The 25,162-nt window shown below is 43.0% G+C and overlaps 2 protein-coding genes across 2 annotated transcripts in view; both read right to left on the reverse strand.

Annotated features, from left to right (window-relative positions):
- Positions 1-19,414, reverse strand: part of LOC133615711 (helicase ARIP4-like) — a 187,252-nt gene extending 167,838 nt beyond the window's left edge. Inside the window, exon 1 of the mRNA XM_061974507.1 lies at positions 19,303-19,414. The gene's annotated coding sequence lies outside the window, so the exon portion shown is untranslated. The remainder of the gene's footprint in view (positions 1-19,302) is intronic.
- LOC133615760 (E3 SUMO-protein ligase ZBED1-like) lies at positions 10,283-13,208 on the reverse strand. Its single transcript, XM_061974537.2, has 2 exons — positions 12,707-13,208; positions 10,283-12,208 (listed from the first exon to the last, which is right to left on the reverse strand). Exons 1-2 carry the CDS (start codon positions 12,928-12,930, stop codon positions 11,257-11,259), a joined length of 1,176 nt encoding a protein of 391 aa, XP_061830521.1. The 5' UTR covers positions 12,931-13,208; the 3' UTR covers positions 10,283-11,256.
- Positions 19,415-25,162: the final 5,748 nt, after the last annotated feature.

The following is a 25,162-nucleotide window of genomic DNA, read 5'->3' on the forward strand; positions in this document are numbered from 1 at the left end:
CCCTTCTCTAATGCGTCTATAAATAGTAAAATTTGTCTATAAAATTGTTATAAGTACACCTCTGCATAACATTGTATCCTTAATAATATAAAAAAGGGAAACAAAGAATTAAAGATTACAACAGAGAATAACTTTATTAACATTGTTTTTGAAAATATTTAAATGGTAACTGCACATTTTTAAATTTTGCCAATCATTCACAATCAGAATGCCTCCCTAGGGAGGTGTTTAGGGAGAAAGGTAAGGAATGCTCATCAAACACTTATTTGGAACATCCCACAGGTGAACAGGCTAATTGCGAACAGGTGGGTACCATGATTGGGTATAAAAGCAGCAATTGCTCAGTCATTCACAAACAAGGATGGAGCGAGGGTCACTACTTTGTCAACAAATGCGTGAGCAAATTGTTGAACAGTTTAAGAACAACATTTCTCAACGAGGTATTGCAAGGAATTTAGGGATTTCACCATCTACAGTCCGTAATATCATCAAAAGGTTCAGAGAATCTGGAGAAATCACTGAACGTAAGTGATATTACAGACCTTCGATCCCTCAGGCGGTACTGCATCAAAAAGCGACATCAGTGTGTAAAAGATATCATCAAATGGGCTCAGGAACACTTCAGAAAACCACTGTCGGTAACTACAGTTTGTCGCTACATCTGTAAATGCAAGTTAAAACTCTACAAGCTCCGACAGCTGTGCAAGAAAAAGGAGGCTGCGTGGAGAAGCGGGGACCGGAGTACCTACAGAGAAGCGAAGTACCACTTCAACAGGGAAGTGGAGAAAGCTAAATCAGTGTACTCTAACCGTCTACAGGAACAGTTCCGCTCCAATGATTCTGCGGCCGTTTGGAGAGGGCTCAGGGCCCTTACGAACTATCAGCCCAAAACCCCCCAGGCCCTGAATGACCGGACTCTCGCTCAGGGCCTCAACACACATTACTGTCGTCATGAACGGCCTCCAGCTCATCAAAGCTCTGCTCCCCCCACCATCAGCCTCCCCACCAACGCCAGCACTTCATTAAAGGAGTTAAAGGACTCCAAGGAAATCACAGGACTCCACGAACATCATAGGACTGTAAAGGCCCTCTCCATCCAAGAGGAGGATGTACGCCGGCAGTTCTTGAAGCTGAATACGCGGAAGGCCCCCGGGTCGGATGGTGTCTCCCCCTCCACTCTCAGACTCTGTGCGGACCAGCTGGCTCCTGTCTTCACTGACATTTTTAAGACCTCTCTGGAGCTATGCCGCGTGCCGTGCTGCTTCAAGACCTCCACCATTGTCCCTGTCCCCAAGAAAGCACGGATCACAGGACTCAATGACTACAGGCCGGTTGCACTGACGTCTGTGGTCATGAAATCCTTTGAGCGCTTGGTCCTGCCCCACCTCAAGGACATCACCGCCCCCCTCCTGGACCCACTGCAGTTCGCCGACAGAGCCAACAGGTCTGTGGATGATGCAGTGAACCTGGCCCTCCACTTCATCCTGGAGCATCTGGACTCCCAAGGAACCTACGCTAGGATCCTGTTTGTGGACTTCAGCTCTGCCTTCAACACCATCCTCCCTGGACTGCTACGAGACAAGCTCTACCAGCTCAGCGTGCCCGACTCCCTCTGCAGTTGGATCAATGACTTCCTGACAGACCGAAGACAGCACGTGCGGCTGGAGAAGATTGTCTCAGACAGTCGAACCATGAACACTGGTACTCCTCAGGGCTGTGTACTCTCCCCCTGGCTCTTCTCCCTGTATACAAACTGCTGCACCTCCAGTAACCAGTCCGTAAAACTGCTCAGGTTTGCGGATGACACTTCCCTCATCGGGCTCATCTCGGATGGCGATGAGACCGCCTACAGGAGAGAGGCGGGCCGGCTGGCGTCCTGGTCCAGCCTCAACAACCTGGAGCTGAACGCCCAGAAAACAGTGGAGATGATCATGGACTTCAGGAAAGTCACAGCCCCACCATCCCCCCTCACCTTGACAGACTCTCCCACCCCCGTCTCCATTGTGGACTCCTTCCGTTTTTTGGGCACCACCATCACCCAAGACCTCAAGTGGGAGCCCACCATCAGCTCCCTCATCAAGAAGGCCCAGCAGAGGATGTACTTCCTGCGGCAGCTGAGGAAACTTAAGGTGCCGACCGAGATGCTGGTGCAGTTTTACTCAGCCATCATCGAGTCCATCCTGACCTCCTCCATCACCGTGTGGTTCCCCGGCGCCACAGTCCAGGATAAGCATCGACTGCAGCGCATCGTACGTGTCGCTGAGAAGGTGATTGGCTGCAAGCTCCCATCCCTCCAGGACTTGTTCTCCTCCAGGACCAGGAGGCGTGTGGGTCGGATCACAGCTGACTCTTCTCACCCTGGACACAAACTATTCTCCCCTCTCCCCTCAGGCAGAAGATTATGGTCCATCCAGACCCACACATCCCGCCACCTGAACAGTTTTTTTCCCCTTAGCCATCAGGCACATTAAAAATAACTCCTAACAGTAGCTCCTTTGAATTCCTTCTAAGTCGATAACAAGATCTGATAGCTCAGTTACAGCTCTTGTTATTACCAAATCTGTGTTATATGTGTTTTATGTTGCACGATTGCACCAAGAAAAATTCCTAGTTTGTGAACCCGTCCTCAAACAATGGCAATAAAACAATTCTGATTCTGATTCTGATTCTGATACTATGCAAAGCTAAAGCCATTTATCAACCACATCCAGAAACGCTGAGCCGGACCTCATCTAAGATGGACTGATCCAAAGTGTAAAAGTGTTCTGATGAGTCCACATTTCAAATTGTTTTTGGAAACTGTGGATGTCATGTCCTCCGGACCAAAGAGGAAAAGAACCATCCGGATTGTTATAGGCACAACGTTGAAAAGCCAGCATCTGTGATGGTATGGAAGTGTATTAGTGGCCCAAGGCATGGGTAACTTACACATATGTGAAGGCGCCATTAATGCTGAGAGGCACATACAGGTTTTGGAGCAACATATGTTGCCATCCAAGCAACGTTATCATGGACGCCCCTGCTTATTTCAGCAAGACAATGCCAAGCCATGTGTTACAACAGCGTGGCCTCATAGTAAAAAAGCGGGTACTAGAGTTTCTGCAAAAAACAAAAAGTTTCTCAGTTCAAGCATTAAATATCGTGTCTTTGCAGTCTATTCAATTGAATATAAGTTGAAAAGGATATGCAAATAATTTTATTCTGTTATTATTTACCATTTACACAACGTGCCAACTTCACTGGTTTTGGGTTTTGTAGATAGGTATGATTGTTCAGGCCCTCCCACTGTGTTTGGACGACATAAGAAGGCCAGCCTTAACATAGCAAAACTCCACTCGATGCAGCCTCCGCGACATTCCCTCAAGCTGTACGTCCGGTGTGAGTCACACACACCTGAGCTTCCATCACACACCTGCTGTGTCAGCATCCAATGAACCACCTTAGACAGGATGAAGATGTCCATCTTTTCTTTGTTGTAACTAACACCGATCTGTCTTTGTGGGATCCGACTTTCATCCCATCTCATTCCGTCACACGCCTGTGCCGCTTTTAGCGCTCACTTCCCGTACTCAGCCGCCTGCTGAGCTTTCTAACAGGAACATACTGATGGAGTGATTGGTGACGACGGGAGGGATGTCAAAGAAAGGCAAGCCACAGAGCTTGGTGCAGTTCACTTATAGTCACGGTTGACTTTGCACTGCCAGGATGAATCCTGATCTGGTTTCACCACAAAGTCAACAATCATCATCATATCTGTGTAATGCATCAACCAATTCAACTGGATGAGATAATATAATAACCAAGAAATTACTGAATTATTTCTTTGATAATCATTCATTGATTTTAAATATTTCAAAGCAAAAAATATCATCATCACTTATGGCATCACCAATACTGCCCCTATACTTGGTATGGCATTGATATTCAAATTTATAGTATCGTCCACCACTTTTAAATAGGTTTACCACTTCCACTCCTTGTGGTAAATAATAGCAACTAAAGCAACATGCTAATGTTTTGACTACGATAAATATCGCAAATATTCACACCTTTATTCCATCATCTGAATAAGAGCATGCAGTTTAATAATCCTAACTGACAGTATGGGAGAAAAACAGTTTTCATACACTAAGTGTACTTATGTGTGCTTGTTATTAATGTGTTTTTAATAGTTTCTACGACAGCGGTACCTCAACTTAAAGTGGAACTGCATTTTTGGGGGAATTTTGCCTATCGTTCACAACCATTATGAGAGACAAGAACATTTTAAAGGATTTTAAAGACAATAAAAAACATTTGGAAGATGCGGTTAATGGGAGTCACCATTGTAGCCTTCAAAACCCTCTATCAACGTTTTATATACACACTGCATGTGTGTGTATATATATATATATATATATATATATAATGTAGTAACAGACACAAATAATATGTGATATGTACAATATTTAACGTATTCTAGTCATTTTAATCATTGCCAGGACTGATTTCTTCCGCACATTTATTTCCGTTTCCATAGCAGTGCTCTTCCGACTTCTGGCAGCAACTGTGAGTGTGTGTTCTAATCATGGCAGACTTGGTAACAGACAACAACGATGACTATTTTTGGTCAAATGATGATTCACAACCTTATCTTTTTGAAACTGAACATACGGAGGATGAACTGCTGCTTTTTGAAGCGAGCTCAAAGGAAGGGTGGGACGTCGGAGCAGACGGAAGCCGAGAGAGTGAGGTCGGCTTGACTACAAGCTGTAAATGTGGAACTTGAAACAAAGCTATTTCAACATAAATGGATTGCTTACCCGAATAAACCGGAAAAAAAACGTCTCGGCCAGCTGGACCAGACAGACAACTGTCCATCGAGTAAGTCACACTTTAATAACGATGATGCTCTGGGCCTGTTTTGCTGCCAATGCAACTGGTGCTATACAGAGAGTAAATGGGACAATGAAAAAGGAGGATTACCTCCAAATTCTTCAGGACAACCTAAAATCATCAGCCCGGAGGTTGGGTCTTGGGCGCAGTTGGGTGTTCAAACAGGACAATGACCCCAAACACACGCCAAAGGTGGTAAAGGAATGGCTAAATCAGGCTAGAATGAAGGTTTTAGAATGGCCTTCCCAAAGTCCTGACTTAAACGTGTGGACAATGCTGAAGGAACAAGTCCATGTCAGAAAACCAACAAATTTAGCTGAACTGTACCAATTTTGTCAAGAGGAATGGTCAAAAATTCAAGTAGAAGCTTGTGGATGGCTACCAAAAGCGCCTTATTGCAGTGAAACTTGCCAAGGGACATGTAACCAAATATTAACATTGCTGTATGTATACTTTTGACCCAGCAGATTTGCTCACATTTTCAGTAGGCCCATAATAAATTCATAAAACAACCAAACTTCATGAATGTTTTTTATGACCAACAAGTATGTGCTCCAATCACTCTATCACAAAAAACATTGATTGAGTTGTAGAAATGATTGGAAACTCAAGACAGCCATGACATTATGTTCTTTACAAGTGTATTTAAACTTTTGATCGCAACTGTATATTCCTCGCGCACTAATTGACTGAAAGAGTGCGCACTTGCTGCGGCCCGAGTGCGCAGTTGCTGCAGCCCGAGTGCGCACTTGCTGCGGCCCGAGTGCACACTTGTTGCGGCGCGAGTGCGATGATGTCACGTTATTGATGGGAAAATGCATTTTTAGACAATATGATTCGCCTGAGCGGCTAGGAGACACCAAGATTAACAAGCGCTAGAAAATGGATTAGAAAACACAGATTTAAAAAAATAACATGTCACGGCGCATGCGCAATCCATCATTCCCTCCGCAGCAAGCGCCGCCAGGAGCGCCCCGGGACACACCCCTGCTCGCTCTTCCCGCACTGCGGACAATCGACTAACAGCGCACCTGGATCTGATGAGGGCCGACGCCATAAAGACTAGCGGACCCTAAGATCCAGTGCGAGAACGTAGTTCACAGTTTCATAGTGAGCATCACGTCTCTGGCTTCCCTCCTCGTTACCTGCTCTCTGTGCTTCCCTCTGCCCTTGTCTTACATGTCCTCTGTGTTCCCTGCAGTATTCCTTCCGTCTCCTGTGATCGAGCTGTGCGCCTCGCTTCACTGGACTTCCCTCCGGATTTTGGACTGCTTCCCTCGATCCTCGACCCCCGCTTGGACACGGACCTCGACGCCTCTCTCCAGCCCTCGACTCCTTGCCTGCTTACTTCTTGCCTTGCCCCTCTGGACTTTTGGACAATTCATCGAACACGCACGAACAACAAACACTGGTAACATTTACATTGCTAATTCCTCACATCGTCTTACCTCATACACCATTAGTAGCATACACACCCCAACACATAGCTTAGCTCAATACACCTGTTGAGCTTTATCCTGTCATAGGGTTGTACGGTATACCGGTATTAGTATAGTACCGCGATACTAATGAATCATTTTTGGCACTATACCGTCTCTGAAATGTACCTGTCCCGCACCACCCCCGCGTTGAAGTTGCTGGTTTTACAAGCAGAGGAGCATGTTCGGTAGCACACAATCACGGAGTACTTACAAGCAGACACAGTGTGTAGACAGTAAAGGGAGAACGGACGCATTTTGGCTTAAAAACTAACGATAAAGGTGAAGTTATAACACTGAAACACCCTCAGGAAGAGGTGCTTTAAGACATGGCTAGCTAGTTAGCGGCGAATGTCCATCCGCAGTCTGCAGTGTTTTAGCTACTTCTCAATCACTAATTCTGGTCTCCATAGCAACAAATAAAGTAAGTTTCTTACAAGTATCATCCCTGCAGGACGAGGAATAGCTAAATATGCTTCACTACACACCGTAGCTCACCGGCGTCAGAATGTAAACAAATGCCATGGGTGGATCTACACCTGACATCCACTGTAATGATACAAAGTACAGGCACATATCTAGTCAATACTACAATGATTACGTCGATATTTTTCTTTCGTTTTTTAAAATGTATATTATGTTTATAAACTCAGGAAATATGTCCCTGGATGATCCTGTTACGACTTGGTATCGGATTGATACCAAAATTTGTGGTATCACCCAAAACTAATGTAAAGTATCAAACAACAGAAAAATAAGTGATTATTACATTTTAACAGAAGTGTAGATAGAACATGTTAAAAGAGAAAGTAAGCAGATATCAACAGTAAATGAACATGTAGATTAATAATTAATTTTCTACCACATGTCATTAATAATGTTGACAAAATAATAGAATGATAAATGATACAATATGTTACTGCATACGTCAGCAGACTAATTAGGAGTCTTTGTTTGCTTACTTACTACTAAAAGACAAGTTGTCTAGTATGTTCACTATCTTATTTAAGGACTTAACTGCAATAAGAAACATATGTTTTATGTACCCTAAGTTTTTTTGTTCGAATAAAGTCAATAATACAAATTTTTGTGGACCCCTTTATTTAGAAAAGTACTGAAAAGTACCGGTACCAAAATATTGGTATCATTACAACACTATCCTATCGTTGTGTTGTCTCCTTCCCCCGTCAAACGTAACATAATAATAAAAAATATATATATATATTTTTAATTATTATTTTTTGGATGCTGGCATTGATTGATTGATTGAAACTTTTATTAGTAGATTGCACAGTACAGTACATATTCCGTACAATTGACCACTAAATGGTAGCACCCGAATAAGTTTTTCAACTTGTTTAAGTCGGGGTCCACGTTAATCAATTCATGGCAGGCTGTAGTTTGGGGACCCCCGGTCTAGAACATCCATCCATCCATCCATATTCTACCGCTTGTCCTGTTCGGGGTAGCGGGGGGTTCTGGAGCGTATCTCAGCTGCATTCGAGCGTAAGACGGGGTACACCATGGACAAGTTGCCACCTCATCGCAGGGCCAACGCAGATAGGTAGACAAAATTCACGCTCACACACTAGGGCCAATTTAGTGTTGCCAATCAACCTATCTCCAGGTGCATGAAGCCGGAGTACCCGGAGGGAACCCACGCCGTCACAGGGAGAACATGCCAACTCCACACAGAAAGATCCCGAGCAGGATCGAACCCAGAACCTTCGTATTGTGAGGCAGATGCACTAACCCCTGTTGCACCGTGCTGCCCGGTCTAGAACATGTTTTGCTTGCTACAGGTACTTCCCGAAGTACCTGTCGAACTCCCCAAGTACCTGTCAAACTATTTCACCATGCAGAGTAAGTGATGCTCACAGGTACTACACGAGAGGGAGTTCCTCAGACCTCATCCCCCCCAAATTCAAGACTCTCATGGGAAAAAATGCATCCTACTATTTTGCCACCACACAGTGGAATGCACTACCAACAGACCTTAAAATTCGAACTTCCCTACTACATTTTACAACTGCCATAAAATCATGGCTCAGCTCAACCTCTACTGATCTGAACCAAAATGTATCCCCAGCAACTTTCCAAAGCATCAAGCAGATTTATATGTGGTTATAGTGTATATATATTTTCTCATTCTGTTTTGCACTCTTGGAGTCAACATGTGCATAGTCATGTACATAGTGTCATGTACATAGTGTATATACCCTCCCCCCAGCCCCCATTTTTTGTATATATTGTTTTTCAAATCACCTGACATGTATACTGTGTATATGTACATAATTTATCCATTTTTAACTTAATTTTTTTATATACATGTTACAGGTTATATATCTTTTATTATTGAATGTATCAAATGTGATGAATATTTAATGGACCACAATGGAAACAAGCCTTTTGGCATTTTTGTGCCATCCAATTGCCTTTTTAAAGCATTAAATGGATTACTTTCTTTAAGATGTCAATAAACTTCTCAATCAATCAAACTCAATCAATTATGTTGTATATTTTTTTACAGGAGATTTTCCAGCTCATTTTATCATCTATTATTACACCTCAAAAATGAGTTTTCTTTTAGACATTAGACAATTAGAATGGACTGGACTCTCACATTATTATGGACCACACATCTGTGGTCCCCTCCAAGGTTTCTCATTGTCATCCCACTGGGTTGAGTTTTTTTCTTGCCCTGATGTGAGATCTGAGCCGAGGATGTCGTTGTGGCTTGTGCAGCCCTTTGATACACTCGTGATTTAGGGCTATAGAAGTAAACATTGATTGATTGATTGATTGATATTAGACAAACTTTAATGATCCACAAGGGAAATTGTTCCACACAGTAGCTCAGTTACAAAGGGTGGAAAGTGTAAAGATGGAAAGGACAATGCAGGTATAGAATAGACTAAAAATGTACCATAGTAGCAATATAAAATATATGTAATATTTACATAATATATGTACAGTATATGATGTATGTAACCGGTGGTCTTTTCCTCTGCGTTGTGTGGATTTTATGGAACACGACCGACACCAAGGGTTGCTGCTCAGCTGCACTTTACTGATAATACACAGAAGACTATTGGCGTCAATAACTATCTGCCATCGTCGAGCCCCTCTCCCGTTACCGTAAAAAAAAAGGCGGAGTTACGTACAACAGTGAAATAAAAACATACCTGATAATACAAAGAATACAATTGTTGTCAATAACTTTCTGCCATCGTTGAGCCCCTACACAAATATAATAATGAATAAGAAAGTGAACTTAAGTTCTTAACAAGACAATACATTTTCTGATGCGCATGAACGCATACCTCTCCCGTTATCGTAGACAAAAGGGAAGTTGGAAGGCGTGTCCAACGCATATAATCATTGCAATAGAAGGGACAACAATATAGCTCGGTATAGCTCGGTTTGTACAGTGGCCGTGCCAGCAACTTGAGGATTCCAGGTTCGATCCCCACTTCCGCCATCCTAGTCACTGCCGTTGTGTCCTTGGGCAAGACACTTTACCCACCTGCTCCCAGTGCCAACCACACTGGTTTAAATGTAACTTAGATATTGGGTTTCACTATGTAAAAACACTTTGAGTCACTAGAGAAAAGTGCTATATAAATATAATTCACTTCACTTCACTTCACAACGAGACAATGGTTTCACATTGACAAAACATTGAACAACATTCAGGTATTTACATGTAACTTACACATTTAGTGTAATTGTAACAATAATAAAACATTATAAAATACATTATTTACAAGACGTAATTGACCCTGTCACATTTATACTGATATATTATTAGGGCTGCAGCTAACGATTATTTTTCTATCGATTAATCTATAGATTATTTTTCGATTAATCGGTTAATCTATAGATTATTTTTTTCGATTAATCTATAGATTATTTTTCCTTTTACCGATTATTTTTTTTATTTAAAATTAAGATGAAAAAAATAAATTTAGGCCAGTTTTTTCAAAAGGCATGGCTTTTATTTCCAAAAAAAAAAAGTATGGCCACTCAGTCAACATTGAAAACATGGCAAAACATTCTGTAACACTGTAAACATTTGTGCCAATCTAAATATTCTGGAGCACTGTAAACATTAAGTATTGCTTTTAAAATGTGCAAAATAAACATCCAGTCCAACACAGTACACTATAACCAATTCTACTCATTCCAGTGAGTGACTAACAGTTGTAATGAAGAAAGGTTAGCATGTCTACATGCTCTGGGGTGAGGCTGGTTCTTTTCTTGTTTACAATATTCCCAGCAGCTGAAAATAGGCGCTCAGAAGGGGTCGATGTGGCTGGAACTGAGAGGTAAGACCGAGCCAGCATTGCCAGATTTGGAAACCTTGCCTGATGTTCTTTCCACCATTTTAATGGGTTTTCATCCTTGGAAATGGGGGATTCTCCAAAATAAGACACTAACTCGTTTCTGACCATTTCAGCATCATTACTGTCATTGTTGTCTTCCTCATTGTTGCTGAGTTCATCTGAATCTGAGCCAAGAAGTGTGTCTAGTAAAGATACAGGCCGCCTGTCAGCATCTGGTCTTTCCACTTGCATTGCAGTGCCCTGTTGAGCGCGTGTCTCCTTTTCCCTTCTTTTCTCCTCCAGAACTATTGCATGCAGCTTGTATTGAACTTTTAAACACTCATCTGCAGTCAGGAATTTCAGCTTCCTGAATCGTGGGTCAAGTGCAGCTGCTAATATGCACACATTTGGTCCATCATCTTTGAATGTGGTCTCGGCTTCCCACCTGGATGTTATCTCACGTGCAGCAGTGACCTGGAAACACTTGATTGATGCATTTTCAAAAGCAGTTTGTGTAGCCTTCCGAAGCCCTTTGACCAGCAGAGGGACAGCGGAAACTGTTACATAAGATTCTCCACTCAGGTACACAGTTGCACAGTTGCACATTCAAAAGGTTTCAGAACTTGTTCAAGTTCTTCAAGCAAGCTCCACTGGTCAGCCTTAAGATCCAGAAAATGCTTCCCTCTTTGAGTGACCTCCGGATCTGACAGAGTTGCTGTTATTGGCCACCTCTGCTCAAGCAGGCGACTAATCATGTAAAAGGAACTGTTCCATCTCACAGACACATCTTGTATGAGGCTGTGGTCTGGAGAACCCATTTGTTTTTGCTTAACCTTTAGTTTTGTACTGGATAGCTCACTTTTTCTGAAGTGCTCGACCAAACTTCTTGCTGCTCCTAAAGCTCTGCTGATGTGGTTGTCCTTTAGAGCATGGTTAACTACAAGCTGTAGAGTATGGCCAATACATCTGAGGGATGAAACACCATGTCTTTCCTCAAGAACTCTTAAAGCTGCAACAACATTTGCAGCATTGTCATGTACAATGACTTGTACTAGTTTTATGTTTATTTCAAACTTATTGACAACATCCTCAATCCAAGAGGCAATGTTTTCTGCAGTGTGCTTTTCATTGAGGGGCATTGTTGTCAAGTTAATTGAGGTAAGCTCCCACTCATCATTAACAAAGTGAATGGTGACACCAAGGTAAGCTTCAGTGGCCATACTTGTCCATGCATCAGTTGTGAGTGTCAGTTTTCCTTTCACATTTTTCAGGATTGCTTTGACTTCATTAATTTTCTTTGTGTATTTTTGCTCCATAAGCTTAGTGAAGTGGGTTCTTGATGGTAGTGTGTAGCCAGAGTGAAACCGTTTGATCATTTTTTGAAACCCTTCCCCTTCTACCATATTTAATGGCCTCATGACTATGACCATCATTTCCAGGACACCATCAGTCAGGTCAGCGGCCACTTGGGGTGTGCATTCAGTCCCATGCCTCTTAGGAAAAAAATCCTGGACACTGCTTTGTCGTTTGCTGCAACATAAGAGACAACAATTAATTTTCATTTTAAATATACCCAAATACAGCTTACTTTAATACAAAAGGTTAATTAAACTACACACATTATCTTGTTAAATTGGTTTAATAACACAACAATGATAGTATGATTAAAGTGAAGTTAATTGTTCGTTTGTACATAGTATATGTAACTGTTAATGTTGTAAAAGGTATTTGTACAACTTATTAACGTTAGCGTTAAAGATAGTATATGTAACTGTTAATGTTGTAAAAGGTATTTGCACAACTTATTAACGTTAGCGTTAAAGATAGTATATGTAACTGTTAATGTTGTAAAAGGTATTTGGACAACTTATTAACGTTAGCGTTAAAGAGGAGCGCGTCTTTGTAAACACTGAACAGGCACGCCAAACGCGCCTCTCAGAGCGAAACGGTGCTTTAGTTTATGAATTTACAACGCAGATACAAATGACACATTCATGTTTTTGTGTAATGATGACAACGTATACTCACGCGGATGATTGACTCGTTGATGGTGATGGGAAGAACGCTGTCGGATGTTTTCTTTTTAGATGCTCGTTCATAGCCGTTGTGCTGCTGTGATACGCCATTTCCGCTCGACACAGTGTGCATAAAACAACATTATTAGGCCGTTTATTAAAATACTCCCACACTTTTGACGACTTTTGGCGTGTTTTTTTCCCCTCGCTCGCATCGTTTGCTCTGCGCTTCGCCATGACAGTGTGACGCCATGACAGTGTGACGTAAATATGCGACGCGTCGACGCACAAAAATGACGTCGACGTATTTACGTAACCGATGACGTCGACTACGTCGACGCGTCGTTTCAGCCTTATATATTATATAATATGTTTACATCATATATACATGCGATGGGCCCTGCGATGAGGTGGAGACTTGTCCAGGGCAGACCTGGGCAAATGAAGGCCCGTTATGCTTTTCCATCTGGCCCGCCGGACATTCCCAAATAAATTGTTTAGATCTTTAAAATGGAAACTGTAGCTGCCATTATGATGTGCAGTGATGTTTTCAAATGACCGTATATGTGCTTTTGCCTTATATACTAGTTACTATGGTAATCTAAGTCACAGCAGCTCACACGAGGCACCAAGTAGTCTGGGTGGAGAGCGTTTCCACAGAGTGTTTCCAGAGCGGCCAGCATGAAATGCGGGTGTCAGGGACAGATGCGGAAGGAGATTAATGATACATCAGATTGTAGGTGGTTTTTTTTACCCTTCGTGTTCATATTTTGCTGTGTTTGTTGCGTTTTGCTTGATTGTAAAATATGTCGATCGAGGGGGAGTGTGACATTCATATGTTGTAAATATTCAGTGTTTTATCGTTCATAGTTAATATTGTAAATCCCTAATTCTTTATTTACATTCTCATTCAGTAAAAACATTTAAAATTCCATTCTGTTTTAGCATTCAACCAGACATTATTGATTGATTGATTGAGACTTTTATTAGTAGATTGCACAGTGAAGTACATATTCCGTACAATTGACCACTAAATGGTAACACCCGAATACGTTTTTCAACTTGTTTAAGATTCATGATACAGATATATACTATCATCATAATACAGTCATCCCACAAGATAATCATCATCAGAGTATATACATTGAATTATTTACATTATTTACAATCTGGGGTGTGGGATGTGGAGGGAGTGGGGGTTAGGCTTGGTTGTTATCATCACTTCAGTCATCAACAATTGTATCATCAGAGAAATGGACATTGAAACAGTGTAGGTCTGACTTGGTAGGATATGTACAGCAAGTATTGGACATAGAGAGACAGAGAGAGAGAGAGACAGAGAGATCAGAAAGCATAGGAAAAAGTATCTACATTTGATTATTTACATTTGATTATTAACAATCCGGGGAGGGTGTTAGTTTAGGGTTGTAGTTGCCTGGAAGTGTTCTTTTAGTGCAGTTTTGAAGGAGGATAGAGATGCACTTTCTTTTACACCTGTTGGGAGTGCATTCCATATTGATGTGGCATAGAAAGAGAATGAGTTAAGACCTTTGTTAGATCGGAATCTGGGTTTAGTGGTTAGTGGAGCTCCCCCTTATTGTGAGGTTTTGTATTAGTGTTCCTAAAAATTAGATATACCGGCCCCCAGACACATTTTTGTCTCTAAATTTGGCCCCCCGAGTCAAAATAATTGCCCAGGCCTGGTCCAGGGTGTACTCCGCCTTCCGCCCGAATGCAGCTGAGATAGTGAAGTGAAGTGAAGTGAATTATATTTATATAGCGCTTTTCTCTAGTGACTCAAAGCACTTTACATAGTGAAACCCAATATCTAAGTTACATTTAAACCAGTGTGGGTGGCACTGGGAGCAGGTGGGTAAAGTGTCTTGCCCAAGGACACAACAGCAGTGACTAGGATGGCGGAAGTTAAAGTTAAAGTACCAATGATTGTCACACACACACTAGGTGTGGCGAAATTATTCTCTGCATTTGACCCATCACCCTTGATCACCCCCTGGGAGGTGAGGGGAGCAGTGGGCAGCAGCGGTGGCCGTGCCCGGAATCATTTTTGGTGATTTAACCCCCAGTTCCAACCCTTGATGCTGAGTACCAAGCAGGGAGGTAATGGGTCCCATTTGTATAGTCTTTGGTATGACTCGACCCGGGGTTTGAACTCACAACCTACCGATCTCAGGGCGGACACTCTAACCACTAGGCTACTGAGTAGGGGATCGAACCTGCAACCCTCAAGTTGCTGGCACGGCCGCTCTACCAACCGACCTATACCGCCCCATAGGCTCCAGCACCCCCACCCCCCACAAGCGGTAGAAAATGGATGGATGGATATCATATATACCAGTGTTTTTCAACCAGTGTGCCGCGACACACTAGTGTGCTGTGAGATACATTGGTGTGCCGTGGGAGATTATCTAGTTTCACTTCTTTGGGTTAAAAATATTTTTTGCAAACCAGTAATTATAGTCTGCGCATAATGTGTTGTTGTTGAGTGTCGGTGCTGTCTAGAGCTCGGCAGAGTAACCGTGTAATACTCTTCCATATCAGTAGGTGGCAGCCGGTAGCTAATTGCTTTGTAGATGTCGGGAACAGCGGGAGGCAGCGTGCAGGTAAAAAGGTGTCTAATGCTTAAACCAAAAATAAACAAAAGGTGAGTGCCCCTAAGAAAAGGCATTGAAGCTTAAGGAAGGCTATGCAGAAGAAAACTAAAACTGAACTGGCTACAAAGTAAACAAAAACAGAATGCTGGACGACAGCAAAGACTTACTGTGGAGCAAAGACGGCGTCCACAAAGTACATCCGAACATGACATGACAATCAACAATGTCCCCACAAAGAAGGATAAAAACAACTGAAATATTCTTGATTGCTAAAACAAAGCAGGTGTGGGGAATAGCGGTCAAGGAAGACATGAAACTGCTACAGGAAAATACCAAAAAAGAGAAAAAGCCACCAAATTAAGAGCGCAAGACAAGAAGTAAAACACTACACACAGGAAAACAGCAACAAACTAAAAATAAGTCAGGGCATGATGTGACAGGTGGTGACAGTACACCTACTTTGAGACAAGAGCAACATTGATGCACGCTTGGTTATGCTTTAAACTCATACGCAACAATTGACTTTAAACTTTTTACTGTCAACTGTGTTTCGTATTTTAATGATTTCTGCTGGTGGTGTGCCTCCGAATTTTTTCAACGCAAAAAATGTGCCTTGGCTCAAAAAACGTGGAAAAACACTGATATATACAATATATAACAATGACCATGTACAATATTATAGTATCAATCAATCAATCAATGTTTATTTATATAGCCCTAAATCACAAGTGTCTCAAAGGGCTGCACAAGCCACAATATGTAACAGCTGCAGCAGGGGCGTCACTAGCTTTTAAGGACAGGGGGGGCTTTGCCCCCAGGAGATGCACAGGACGCAAGCGAACGTAGCGCACGAGCACAAAACTACACAAACGGCTAACAAAGACTTAGAAATGATTCATTGTTATTAGTATTATTTAGAAAATGCACGGGACGAAATGAAATGCTCCCCGGGACGATGGCTTTTAACCATTTTTTTCCTTTTTCTTTTAATGTATTTATTAATTTGACATTTTATATTAAATGTCTTGGTTTTTCCTCCCTCTGAAAATCCTATGAAATGTTTAACAAGCCATTCTATAACAATACAACAGCTATTAATGTAACAATACAATAAAACAAATATATTTAATGTTTTTTTTCATTGTTTTAACATTAGACTAATGTATATTACTTTATATAGATTCTACAAGAGTGATGTGGGCATTTTCTAAATGAACAAGTCCAAGGACCGCAGGCAAGGTCGCAGAGAAAATGCGGACTGGATTTTGAGGGATGTGGGCATTTTCTATATGAACAAGTGGAATGGATTGGATACCGACACACTAAAGGGGCTCTCTCCCTTAAAGTACCAATGATTGTCACACACACACACACACTAGGTGTGGTGAAATGTGTCCTCTGCATTTGACCCATCCCCTTGTTCACCCCCTGGGAGGTGAGGGGAGCAGTGGGCAGCAGCGGTGCCGCGCCCAGGAATAATTTTTGGTGATTTACGCTATGAAGTGAGGGGAAACTGAGTGAATAATGACAGGTTATATGATTAATTTATTTAAACTCATATTCGGGCTACTTTATAATGAATATGTTGGCATGTATTTGTTAAAAAAAATAAAATAAAATAAAAAAAAATTATATATATATATTAGAGATGCGCGGATAGGCAATTATTTCATCCGCAACCGCATCAGAAAGTCGTCAACCATCCGCAATCCACCCGATCTAACATTTGATCAGAACCGCATCCGCCCGCACCCGCCCGTTGTTATATATCTAATATAGACGATGCAAGGCATTAGTGAGGTTATAAAGCTTTTGCCTGTTAAAGAAAGGAGACTGATCCAATGCAGCACAGACATTCGCGTGCCACCCTGTCACGACCCAGACGCACACCAGTGCGCAATCATATGGGAGCCGCGCTGAGCGCACCTCCAAGCGCGTCTCGCTGCCGGCGACGGCCGGGTATATGGGCCCGACGCTCCAGCGCCATCCATTTTCAGGGCTAGTTGATTCGGCAGGTGGGTTGTTACACACTCCTTAGCGGGTTCCAACTTCCATGGCCACCGTCCTAGCTGCTGTCTATATCAACCAGGGTGAGCCCCACCCCTTTCGTGAGCGCACTGCGCGCGGAGTGACCCCTGTTACGCGCCCCCGGCAACGGGGGTGGCGGGCAGGTAAGCTGCGCGGGCGGAGCGCGCGGAGTGACCCCTGTTACGAGCCCCCGGCCACGGGGGTGGCGGGCAGGTAAGCTGCTTACCTGCTGCGCGTGACGCCGGCCGCGGCGAAGGCGGACGAGGCGGGGTGTCGGTGCGGTGGGCGCGGTGGTGACCCTGGACGTGCGTCGGGCCCTTCTCGCGGATCACCTCAGCTATGGCTCCCGGTGGGGCCCCGGGACCCCGGCGAGGCGTCCCTTCTCCGCTCCGTAAAAGTGTCCATCTCTTTTTTTTTTTCTTCTTCTGTTGTGTCATATGCTGCAGGTGCCTGCTCGTTTTTCGTATGTGGGTAACAACATTTAACTTTGTATATATATTTCCGAATTGGTTTAACTGCCACCCGCCTGAATCTATTTAAAATCTAATTTTTTTTTATTTCAACCGCCCGACCCGACCCGCGGATAAAATCTAATTTTTTTTTATTTCAACCGCCCGAACCGCGGATAATCCGCGGACTCCGCGGTTGTGTCCGCAAACCGCGCATCTCTAATATATATATATATATATATATATATAATCATCAGGAGATTCATCTCCTGATGATTGAGGGAACCCCTCATGAAACAGGCCTGTAGAGATGAAGTAGTCTTGTGATTTTTTTTCCCCACACATACATATATTGCGCTCTACTACGGTATCGAGCACTATTTTTTGGATAACCTTATTAAGACATATATATATATATATATATATATATATATATATATATATATATATATATATATATCCATCCATCCATCCATCCATCCATTTTCTACCGCTTATTCCCTTTTGGGGTCGCGGGGGGCGCTGGAGCCTATCTCAGCTACAACCGGGCGGAAGGCGGGGTACACCCTGGACAAGTCCCCACCTCATCACAGGGCCAACACAGATAGACAGACAACATTCACACTCACATTCACACACTAGGGCCAATTTAGTGTTGCCAATCAACCTATCCCCAGGTGCATGTTTTTGGAAGTGGGAGGAAGCCGGAGTACCCGGAGAGAACCCACGCAGTCACGGGGAGAACATGCAAACTCCACACAGAAAGATCCCGAGCCCGGGATTGAACCCAAGACTACTCAGGACCTTCGTATTGTGAGGCAGATGCACTAACCCCTCTGCCACCGTGAAGCCATATATATATATATATATATATATATATATATATATATATATATATATATATATATATATATATATATATATATATATATATACAGTATATATATAACACCAAATTATTTAGGGGGGCTTAAGAACATTTTAGGGGGGCTTGAGCCCCCCTAAAATAGGCCTAACAACGCCAATGAGCTGCAGTATATTATTATAATAATGTGGCTTAATCAAATTATTAAAAACAACGACAGACGTCTTTTTACTGGTGGAGGAAAATAAAAAGTTTGAGTCAAATTAAACTTGAGACTTGATTTAAAACTATTTATAGCAGTACACTGGGGACAACTTGGACATCTAAACGCGGTCATGTTGAGCGCGAAAGATCAGTTAGGTAACAAGTGACACACGTCAGGGAGGCGACACACCAAAGAAAAAAAAGAAGAAAAAAAAGCCGGTTTTGATATCCTGTTATGAAAAAGCACACCCACTGCCAAAAAAGAAAAAGAAAAAGCCAAGCAGCGTGTTCGCTAGTTTGGTAACACGACCCGGCAGCCAGGCGGGCGGGCGGCACCGTGGCGTTGCGGTCTCGCGGTCGCTATCGTCTCCGCGGAGCCCCAACAAACACACCGACACGCAAACAAAACACGCCGAACACAAGCCACCCCGTGCGGGGAAACGTCTCTCACCTGCCGTGCCGTCCGCGTCGCGCCGCGGTGCTGCTGCGAACAAAAGAAAACAAAAAGGCGTGCAAGTGGAAGGCGATTCAAGGTGGGGGTGACGGAGGCAGCACACCCCTCGTCCGAACTCCCGGAAGTGCACCAAGCAGGCGAGCTGACTTCTACTGCGCTGATAGCCTGCATTTTCTCGCACACAATGCAATAACGTTATTCTCATAAAGTTTTGCTTTTGTGTTATTGTGTGTTTACAGAAGTGGGCATTTAAATGTCAATAAGTTAATATTATTTTCCGCATTTACATGTCTCTGCCAAGGCTGCCCTTTGTCACCGATTCTGTTCATAACTTTTATGGACAGAATTTCTAGGCGCAGTCAAGGCGTTGAGGGGATCCGGTTTGGTGGCTGCAGGATTAGGTCTCTGCTTTTTGCAGATGATGTCAATCAATCAATCAATCAATCAATGTTTATTTATATAGCCCTAAATCACAAGTGTCCCAAAGGGCTGCACAAGCCACAACGACATCCTCGGTACAGAGCCCACATAAGGGCAAGGAAAAACTCACCCCAGTGGGACGTCGATGTGAATGACTATGAGAAACCTTGGAGAGGACCGCATATGTGGGTAACCCCCCCCCCCCCTCTAGGGAGACCGAATGCAATGGATGTCGAGTGGGTCTAACATAATATTGTGAGAGTGCAATCCATAGTGGATCCAGCATAACAGTAAGAGTCCAGTCCACAGTGGGGTCAGCAGGAAACCATCCCGAGCGGAGACGGGTCAGCAGCGCAGAGATGTTCCCAACCGATACACAGGCGAGCGGTCCACCCCGGGTCCCGACCCCGGACAGCCAGCACCCCATCCATGGCCACCGGACCTGTATGTCTCCCCTTCCACAAGGGATAGGGGGGAGCAGAGGAGAAAAGAAAAGAAACGGCAGATCAACTGGTCTAAAAAAAGGGGGCTATTCAAAGGCTAGAGTATACAAATGAGTTTTGAGATGGGACTTAAATGCTTCTACTGAGGTAGCATCTCTAATTGTTACCGGGAGGGCATTCCATAGTACTGGAGCCCGAATAGAAAACGCTCTATAGCCCACAGACTTTTTTTGGGCTCTGGGAATCACTAATAAGCCGGAGTTCTTTGAACACAGATTTCTTGCCGGGACATATGGTACAATACAATCGGCAAGATAGGATGGAGCTAGACCGTGTAGTATTTTATACGTAAGTAGTAAAACCTTAAAGTCGCATCTTAAGCGCACAGGAAGCCAGTGCAGGTGAGCCAGTATAGGCGTAATATGATCAAACTTTCTTGTTCTTGTCAAAAGTCTAGCAGCCGCATTTTGTACCAACTGTAATCTTTTAATGCTAGACATAGGGAGACCCGAAAATAATACGTTACAGTAATCGAGACGAGACGTAACGAACGCATGAATAATGATCTCAGCGTCGCTAGTGGACAAAATGGAACGAATTTTAGCAATATTACGGAGATGAAAGAAGGCCGTTTTAGTAACACTCTGAATGTGTGACTCAAACGAGAGAGTTGGGTCGAAGATAATACCCAGATTCTTTGACGAGTCGCTTTGTGTAATTATGTGATCCTGATGGCTTCACCTGGCCAGGATCTTCAGCTCTCACTGGATCGGTTCGCAGCGACTGGGATGAGAATCAGCACCTCCAAGTCCGAGTCCATGGTTCTCGCCCGGGAAAGGGTGGTGTGCCATCTCCAGGTTGGGGAGGAGATCTTGCCCCAAGTGGAGGAGTTCAAGTACCTGGGAGTCTTGTTCACAAGTGAGGGAAGAGTGGATCGTGAGATCGACAGGCGGATCGGTGCGGCGTCTTCAGTAATGCGGACGCTGTATCGATCCGTTGTGGTGAAGAAGGAGCTGAGCCGGAAGGCAAAGCTCTCAATTTACCGGTCGATCTACGTTCCCATCCTCACCTATGGTCATGAGCTTTGGGTTATGACCGAAAGGACAAGATCACGGGTACAAGCGGCCGAAATGGGGTTCCTCCGCCGGGTGGCGGGGCTCTCCCTTAGAGATAGGGTGAGAAGCTCTGCCATCCGGGAGAAGCTCAAAGTAAAGCTGCTTCTCCTCCACATCGAGAGAAGCCAGATGAGGTGGTTCGGGCATCTGGTCAGGATGCCACCCGAACGCCTCCCTAGGGAGGTGTTTAGGGTCCGTCCGACCGGTAGGAGGCCACGGGGAAGACCCAGGACACGTTGGGAAGACTATGTCTCCCGGCTGGCCTGGGAACGCCTCAGGATCCCCCGGGAAGAGCTGGACGAAGTGGCTGGAAAGAGGAATGTCTGGGCTTTCCTGCTTAGGCTGCTGCCCCCGCGACCCGACCTCGGATAAGCGAAGAAAGATGGCATTTTCATGTACAGTAGTAGTGAAGTGAATTATATTTATATAGCGCTTTTCTCTAGTGACTCAAAGCGCTTTTACATAGTGAAACCCAATATCTAAGTTACATTTAAAACAGTGTGGGTGGCACTGGGAGCAGGTGGGTAAAGTGTCTTGCCCAAGGATTGATTGATTGATTGATTGATTGAAACGTGTATTAGTAGTTTGCACAGTACAGTACATATTCCGTACAATTGACCACTAAATGGTAACACCCGAATAAGTTGTTCAACTTGTTTAAGTCGGGGTCCACTTAAATCGATTCATGGTACAAATATATACTATCATCATAACACAGTCATCACACAAGATAATCATCAGAGTATATGCATTGAATTATTTACATTATTTACAATCCGGGATGTGGAGGGGGGGTTAGGTTTGGTTGATATCATCACTTCAGTCATCAACAATTGCATCATCAGAGAAATGGACATTGAAACAGTGTAGGTCTGACTTGGTAGGATATGTACAGCAAGTAGTGGACATAGAGAGAGAGAGATCAGAAAGCATAAGAACAAGTATCTACATTTGATTATTTACACTCCGGGGAGGTGAGATGTGGAAGGGGGAGGGTGTTAATTTAGGGTTGAAGTTGCCCGGAGGTGTTCTTTTAGTGCGGTTTTGAAGGAGGATAGAGATGGACACGACGGAAGTGACTAGGATGGCGGAAGCGGGGATCGAACCTGGAACCCTCAAGTTGCTGGCACGGCCACTCTACCAACCGAGCCATACTACCCCACAGTACCTCACTTGACCAGTGGTTCTGTGACGAGCTCTATAACAAAAAATCTCAAATCAACATCTCCCAATGAAATCATCCATCCATCCATTTTCTACCGCTTATTCCTTTTGGGGTTGCGGGGGGCGCTGGAGCCTATCTCAGCTACAATTGGGCAGAAGGCGGGGTAAACCCTGGACATCGCAGGGCCCCAATGAAATCAATCATCAATCAATCAAAGTGTATCATTTTAGACCTTAATCACAAGTGTCTCAAAGGGCTGCACAAACCACAACGACATCCCACATCAGGGCAAGAAAAAAACTCAACCCAATGTGACACAATGAGTATTACAGTCAATGTAATCGGTGCTTGGCCCACCTAAAACAGCCCAATTTTACATTCAACATGCCTTTTAAAAGAAAAAATATTTTTTTAGATAACAAATATGATATAAAAAACTAACAGTAGATTTATGAAGTAACGTAATGATGTACAGCAGGGGTGTCAAACTCAAATACAGAGTGGGCCAAAATGTAAAACTGAACAAAGCCGCGGGCCAAAGTTGAACAAATTAACCTTTTAATAGGGATCCAAACAAGTGTTGCATTGAATATTGAACAGGCACAGCTTATATAACTTTATAGTGACATGCAAAATCGAGTTTCAAATAATAATAATAATAATTAAAAAATATCAATGGCATATCAAATAACATTTTAATAAAAATTGAATGCCTCTTTTCTATTTGCAGCCTTCTGAGGTAAATATCAAAATAAACTTTTTCCACAGGCTAATAATAAATTTGAAAATAAAATAACAATAATGAATGAATCAAACATTCAAGCCTTGAAGTAGAAAGAGAAAGTGCATGAATAAAACATTAATTATTGCTCAGTTTGCTACACTGATTTGCTTTAACACTGAATACGGAACAAGCAACGCTTATATAACTTAATAGTGCAAAATCAACTTTCAGAAAACAAACGAAAAAACATCAATGGTATATTAAATAAAATGTAAATAAAAAATTGAATGCCTCTTTTCTATTTGCAGCCTTCTGAGGTAAATATCAACATTAACTTGGTGGGCGGGGTTTGGTGGTAGCGGGGCTGTATATTGTAGCTTCCCGGAAGAGTTTGTGCTGCAAGGGATTCTGGGTATTTGTTCTGTTCTGTTTATGTTGTATTGCGGTGCGGATGTTCTCCCAAAGTGTGTTTGTCATTCTTGTTTGGTGTGGGGTTCACAGTGTGGCGCATATTTGTAACAGTGTTAAAGTTGTTTATACGGCCACCCTCAGTGTGACCTGTATGGCTGTTGACCAAGTATGCATTGCATTCACTTGTGTGTAAAAGCCGCATATAGTATGTGACTGGGCCGGCACGCTGTTTGTATGGAGGAAAAGCGGACGTGACGACAGGTTGTAGAGGACGTTGAAGGCAGTGCCTTTAAGGCGCGCCCCCAATAATGTTTTGCTGGTTGGAAATCGGGAGAAATTCGGGAGAATGGTTGCCCCGGGAGATTTTCGGGAGGGGCACTGAAATTCGGGAGTCTCCCGGGAAAATCGGGAGGATTGGCAAGTATGAGTATTAGCTGTGAATGCCGTGTTACGCTGCTGTATAATACCGGCGGGCCAGCTCTAATGTTAATTTGATATTTCCTCAAGGGCCAAATGAAATTACACGGCGGGCCAAATTTGGCCCGCGGGCCAGAGTTTGACACCCATGATGTAAAGCATTTACCTTGGAGAGTGGACTTCTATGGCATCTCCTTCCAGCTGCTTCTTCGTCAAACACACCATCAGCAGCTTTTTAAATGTTTTCGTGGATAAATGTCCGCCGTTTAGGTATTATTTTAACAGTCCTGGCTGACATTAGACTCATTCTGCTTCAATATGGGGCAGACAAGCAGGGATGCGCTCTAATTGCTTCGCCAAGTCAATGTTTTGATGATTTATTTCTTTAATTCAATGAACATCATCCACTTTATCTTCTCAGCAGTGTCCTTTACATTCACTTTCTTCCTTCCCGTGGTTGATAAAAAAAAGAGTTATGTTGATCTCTATCTATAAGATCAGATGTTTAGGTGGGATATAGCAGGGTTCACTGTGACATTTGCTATACGCGAACTCATAGAAGAAGAATAGAGGAATAGCTTTTTTGTCATTGCACTTAAAAAAATGCAACAACATTAATATTCAGTTCAACCGTCCAAAAGCAGACATGACCATATTTTAAATTCCAGACTATAAGGTCATTTGTGGATTTTTCTTTGCTGAAGGTCATAAATACAAGTTAAGAAGGTGTTTTGTTTGTGCTATGGTGCCATTTTTTTGAACGACTTCGCTCACTGCAGGTGTTGCAGTGTCCTTCCATTTACTGGTAGACGATTACTTCTGTTTTGTTTGAACAGCCGTTTTACTGCCGTGTTACTGACAGTGTTTGAAAACAATTAAGGTATGTAAATAATCATTTACAGAATATTTCTGTGTAAATAACACATTTTGCAAAGTATATATCTGCGGATTATAGCTCGGTTTGGCTAATATATGGAAACAAATTTTTCCCAAAATGATCTTTTGGCAGTGACGCTGCTCTGCAGAGTACACAACTTATCATAAGTAAATAGAGAACAGCACTAATGTCAGAACAATGAATGAATATGGAATTAAAATGAGATAATTTACAGTATGAAATAACTGCAAATTAATTAGCAAACAATGACCAATTTCATAAGTC

The sequence above is a fragment of the Nerophis lumbriciformis genome, linkage group LG01 (assembly GCF_033978685.3).
Source record: "Nerophis lumbriciformis linkage group LG01, RoL_Nlum_v2.1, whole genome shotgun sequence".
In the NCBI taxonomy this organism is placed as follows: Eukaryota; Metazoa; Chordata; class Actinopteri; order Syngnathiformes; family Syngnathidae; genus Nerophis; species Nerophis lumbriciformis.

Bases quoted from the DNA above. Each gene is read 5' to 3' on its own strand.
- LOC133615760 (XM_061974537.2), bottom strand. From the start codon at position 12,930: ATGGCGAAGCGCAGAGCAAACGATGCGAGCGAGGGGAAAAAAACACGC. The intron at 12,209-12,706 runs GTGAGTATACGT...CTTATGTTGCAG, and splicing joins TCAACGAGTCAATCATCCGC to CAAACGACAAAGCAGTGTCC.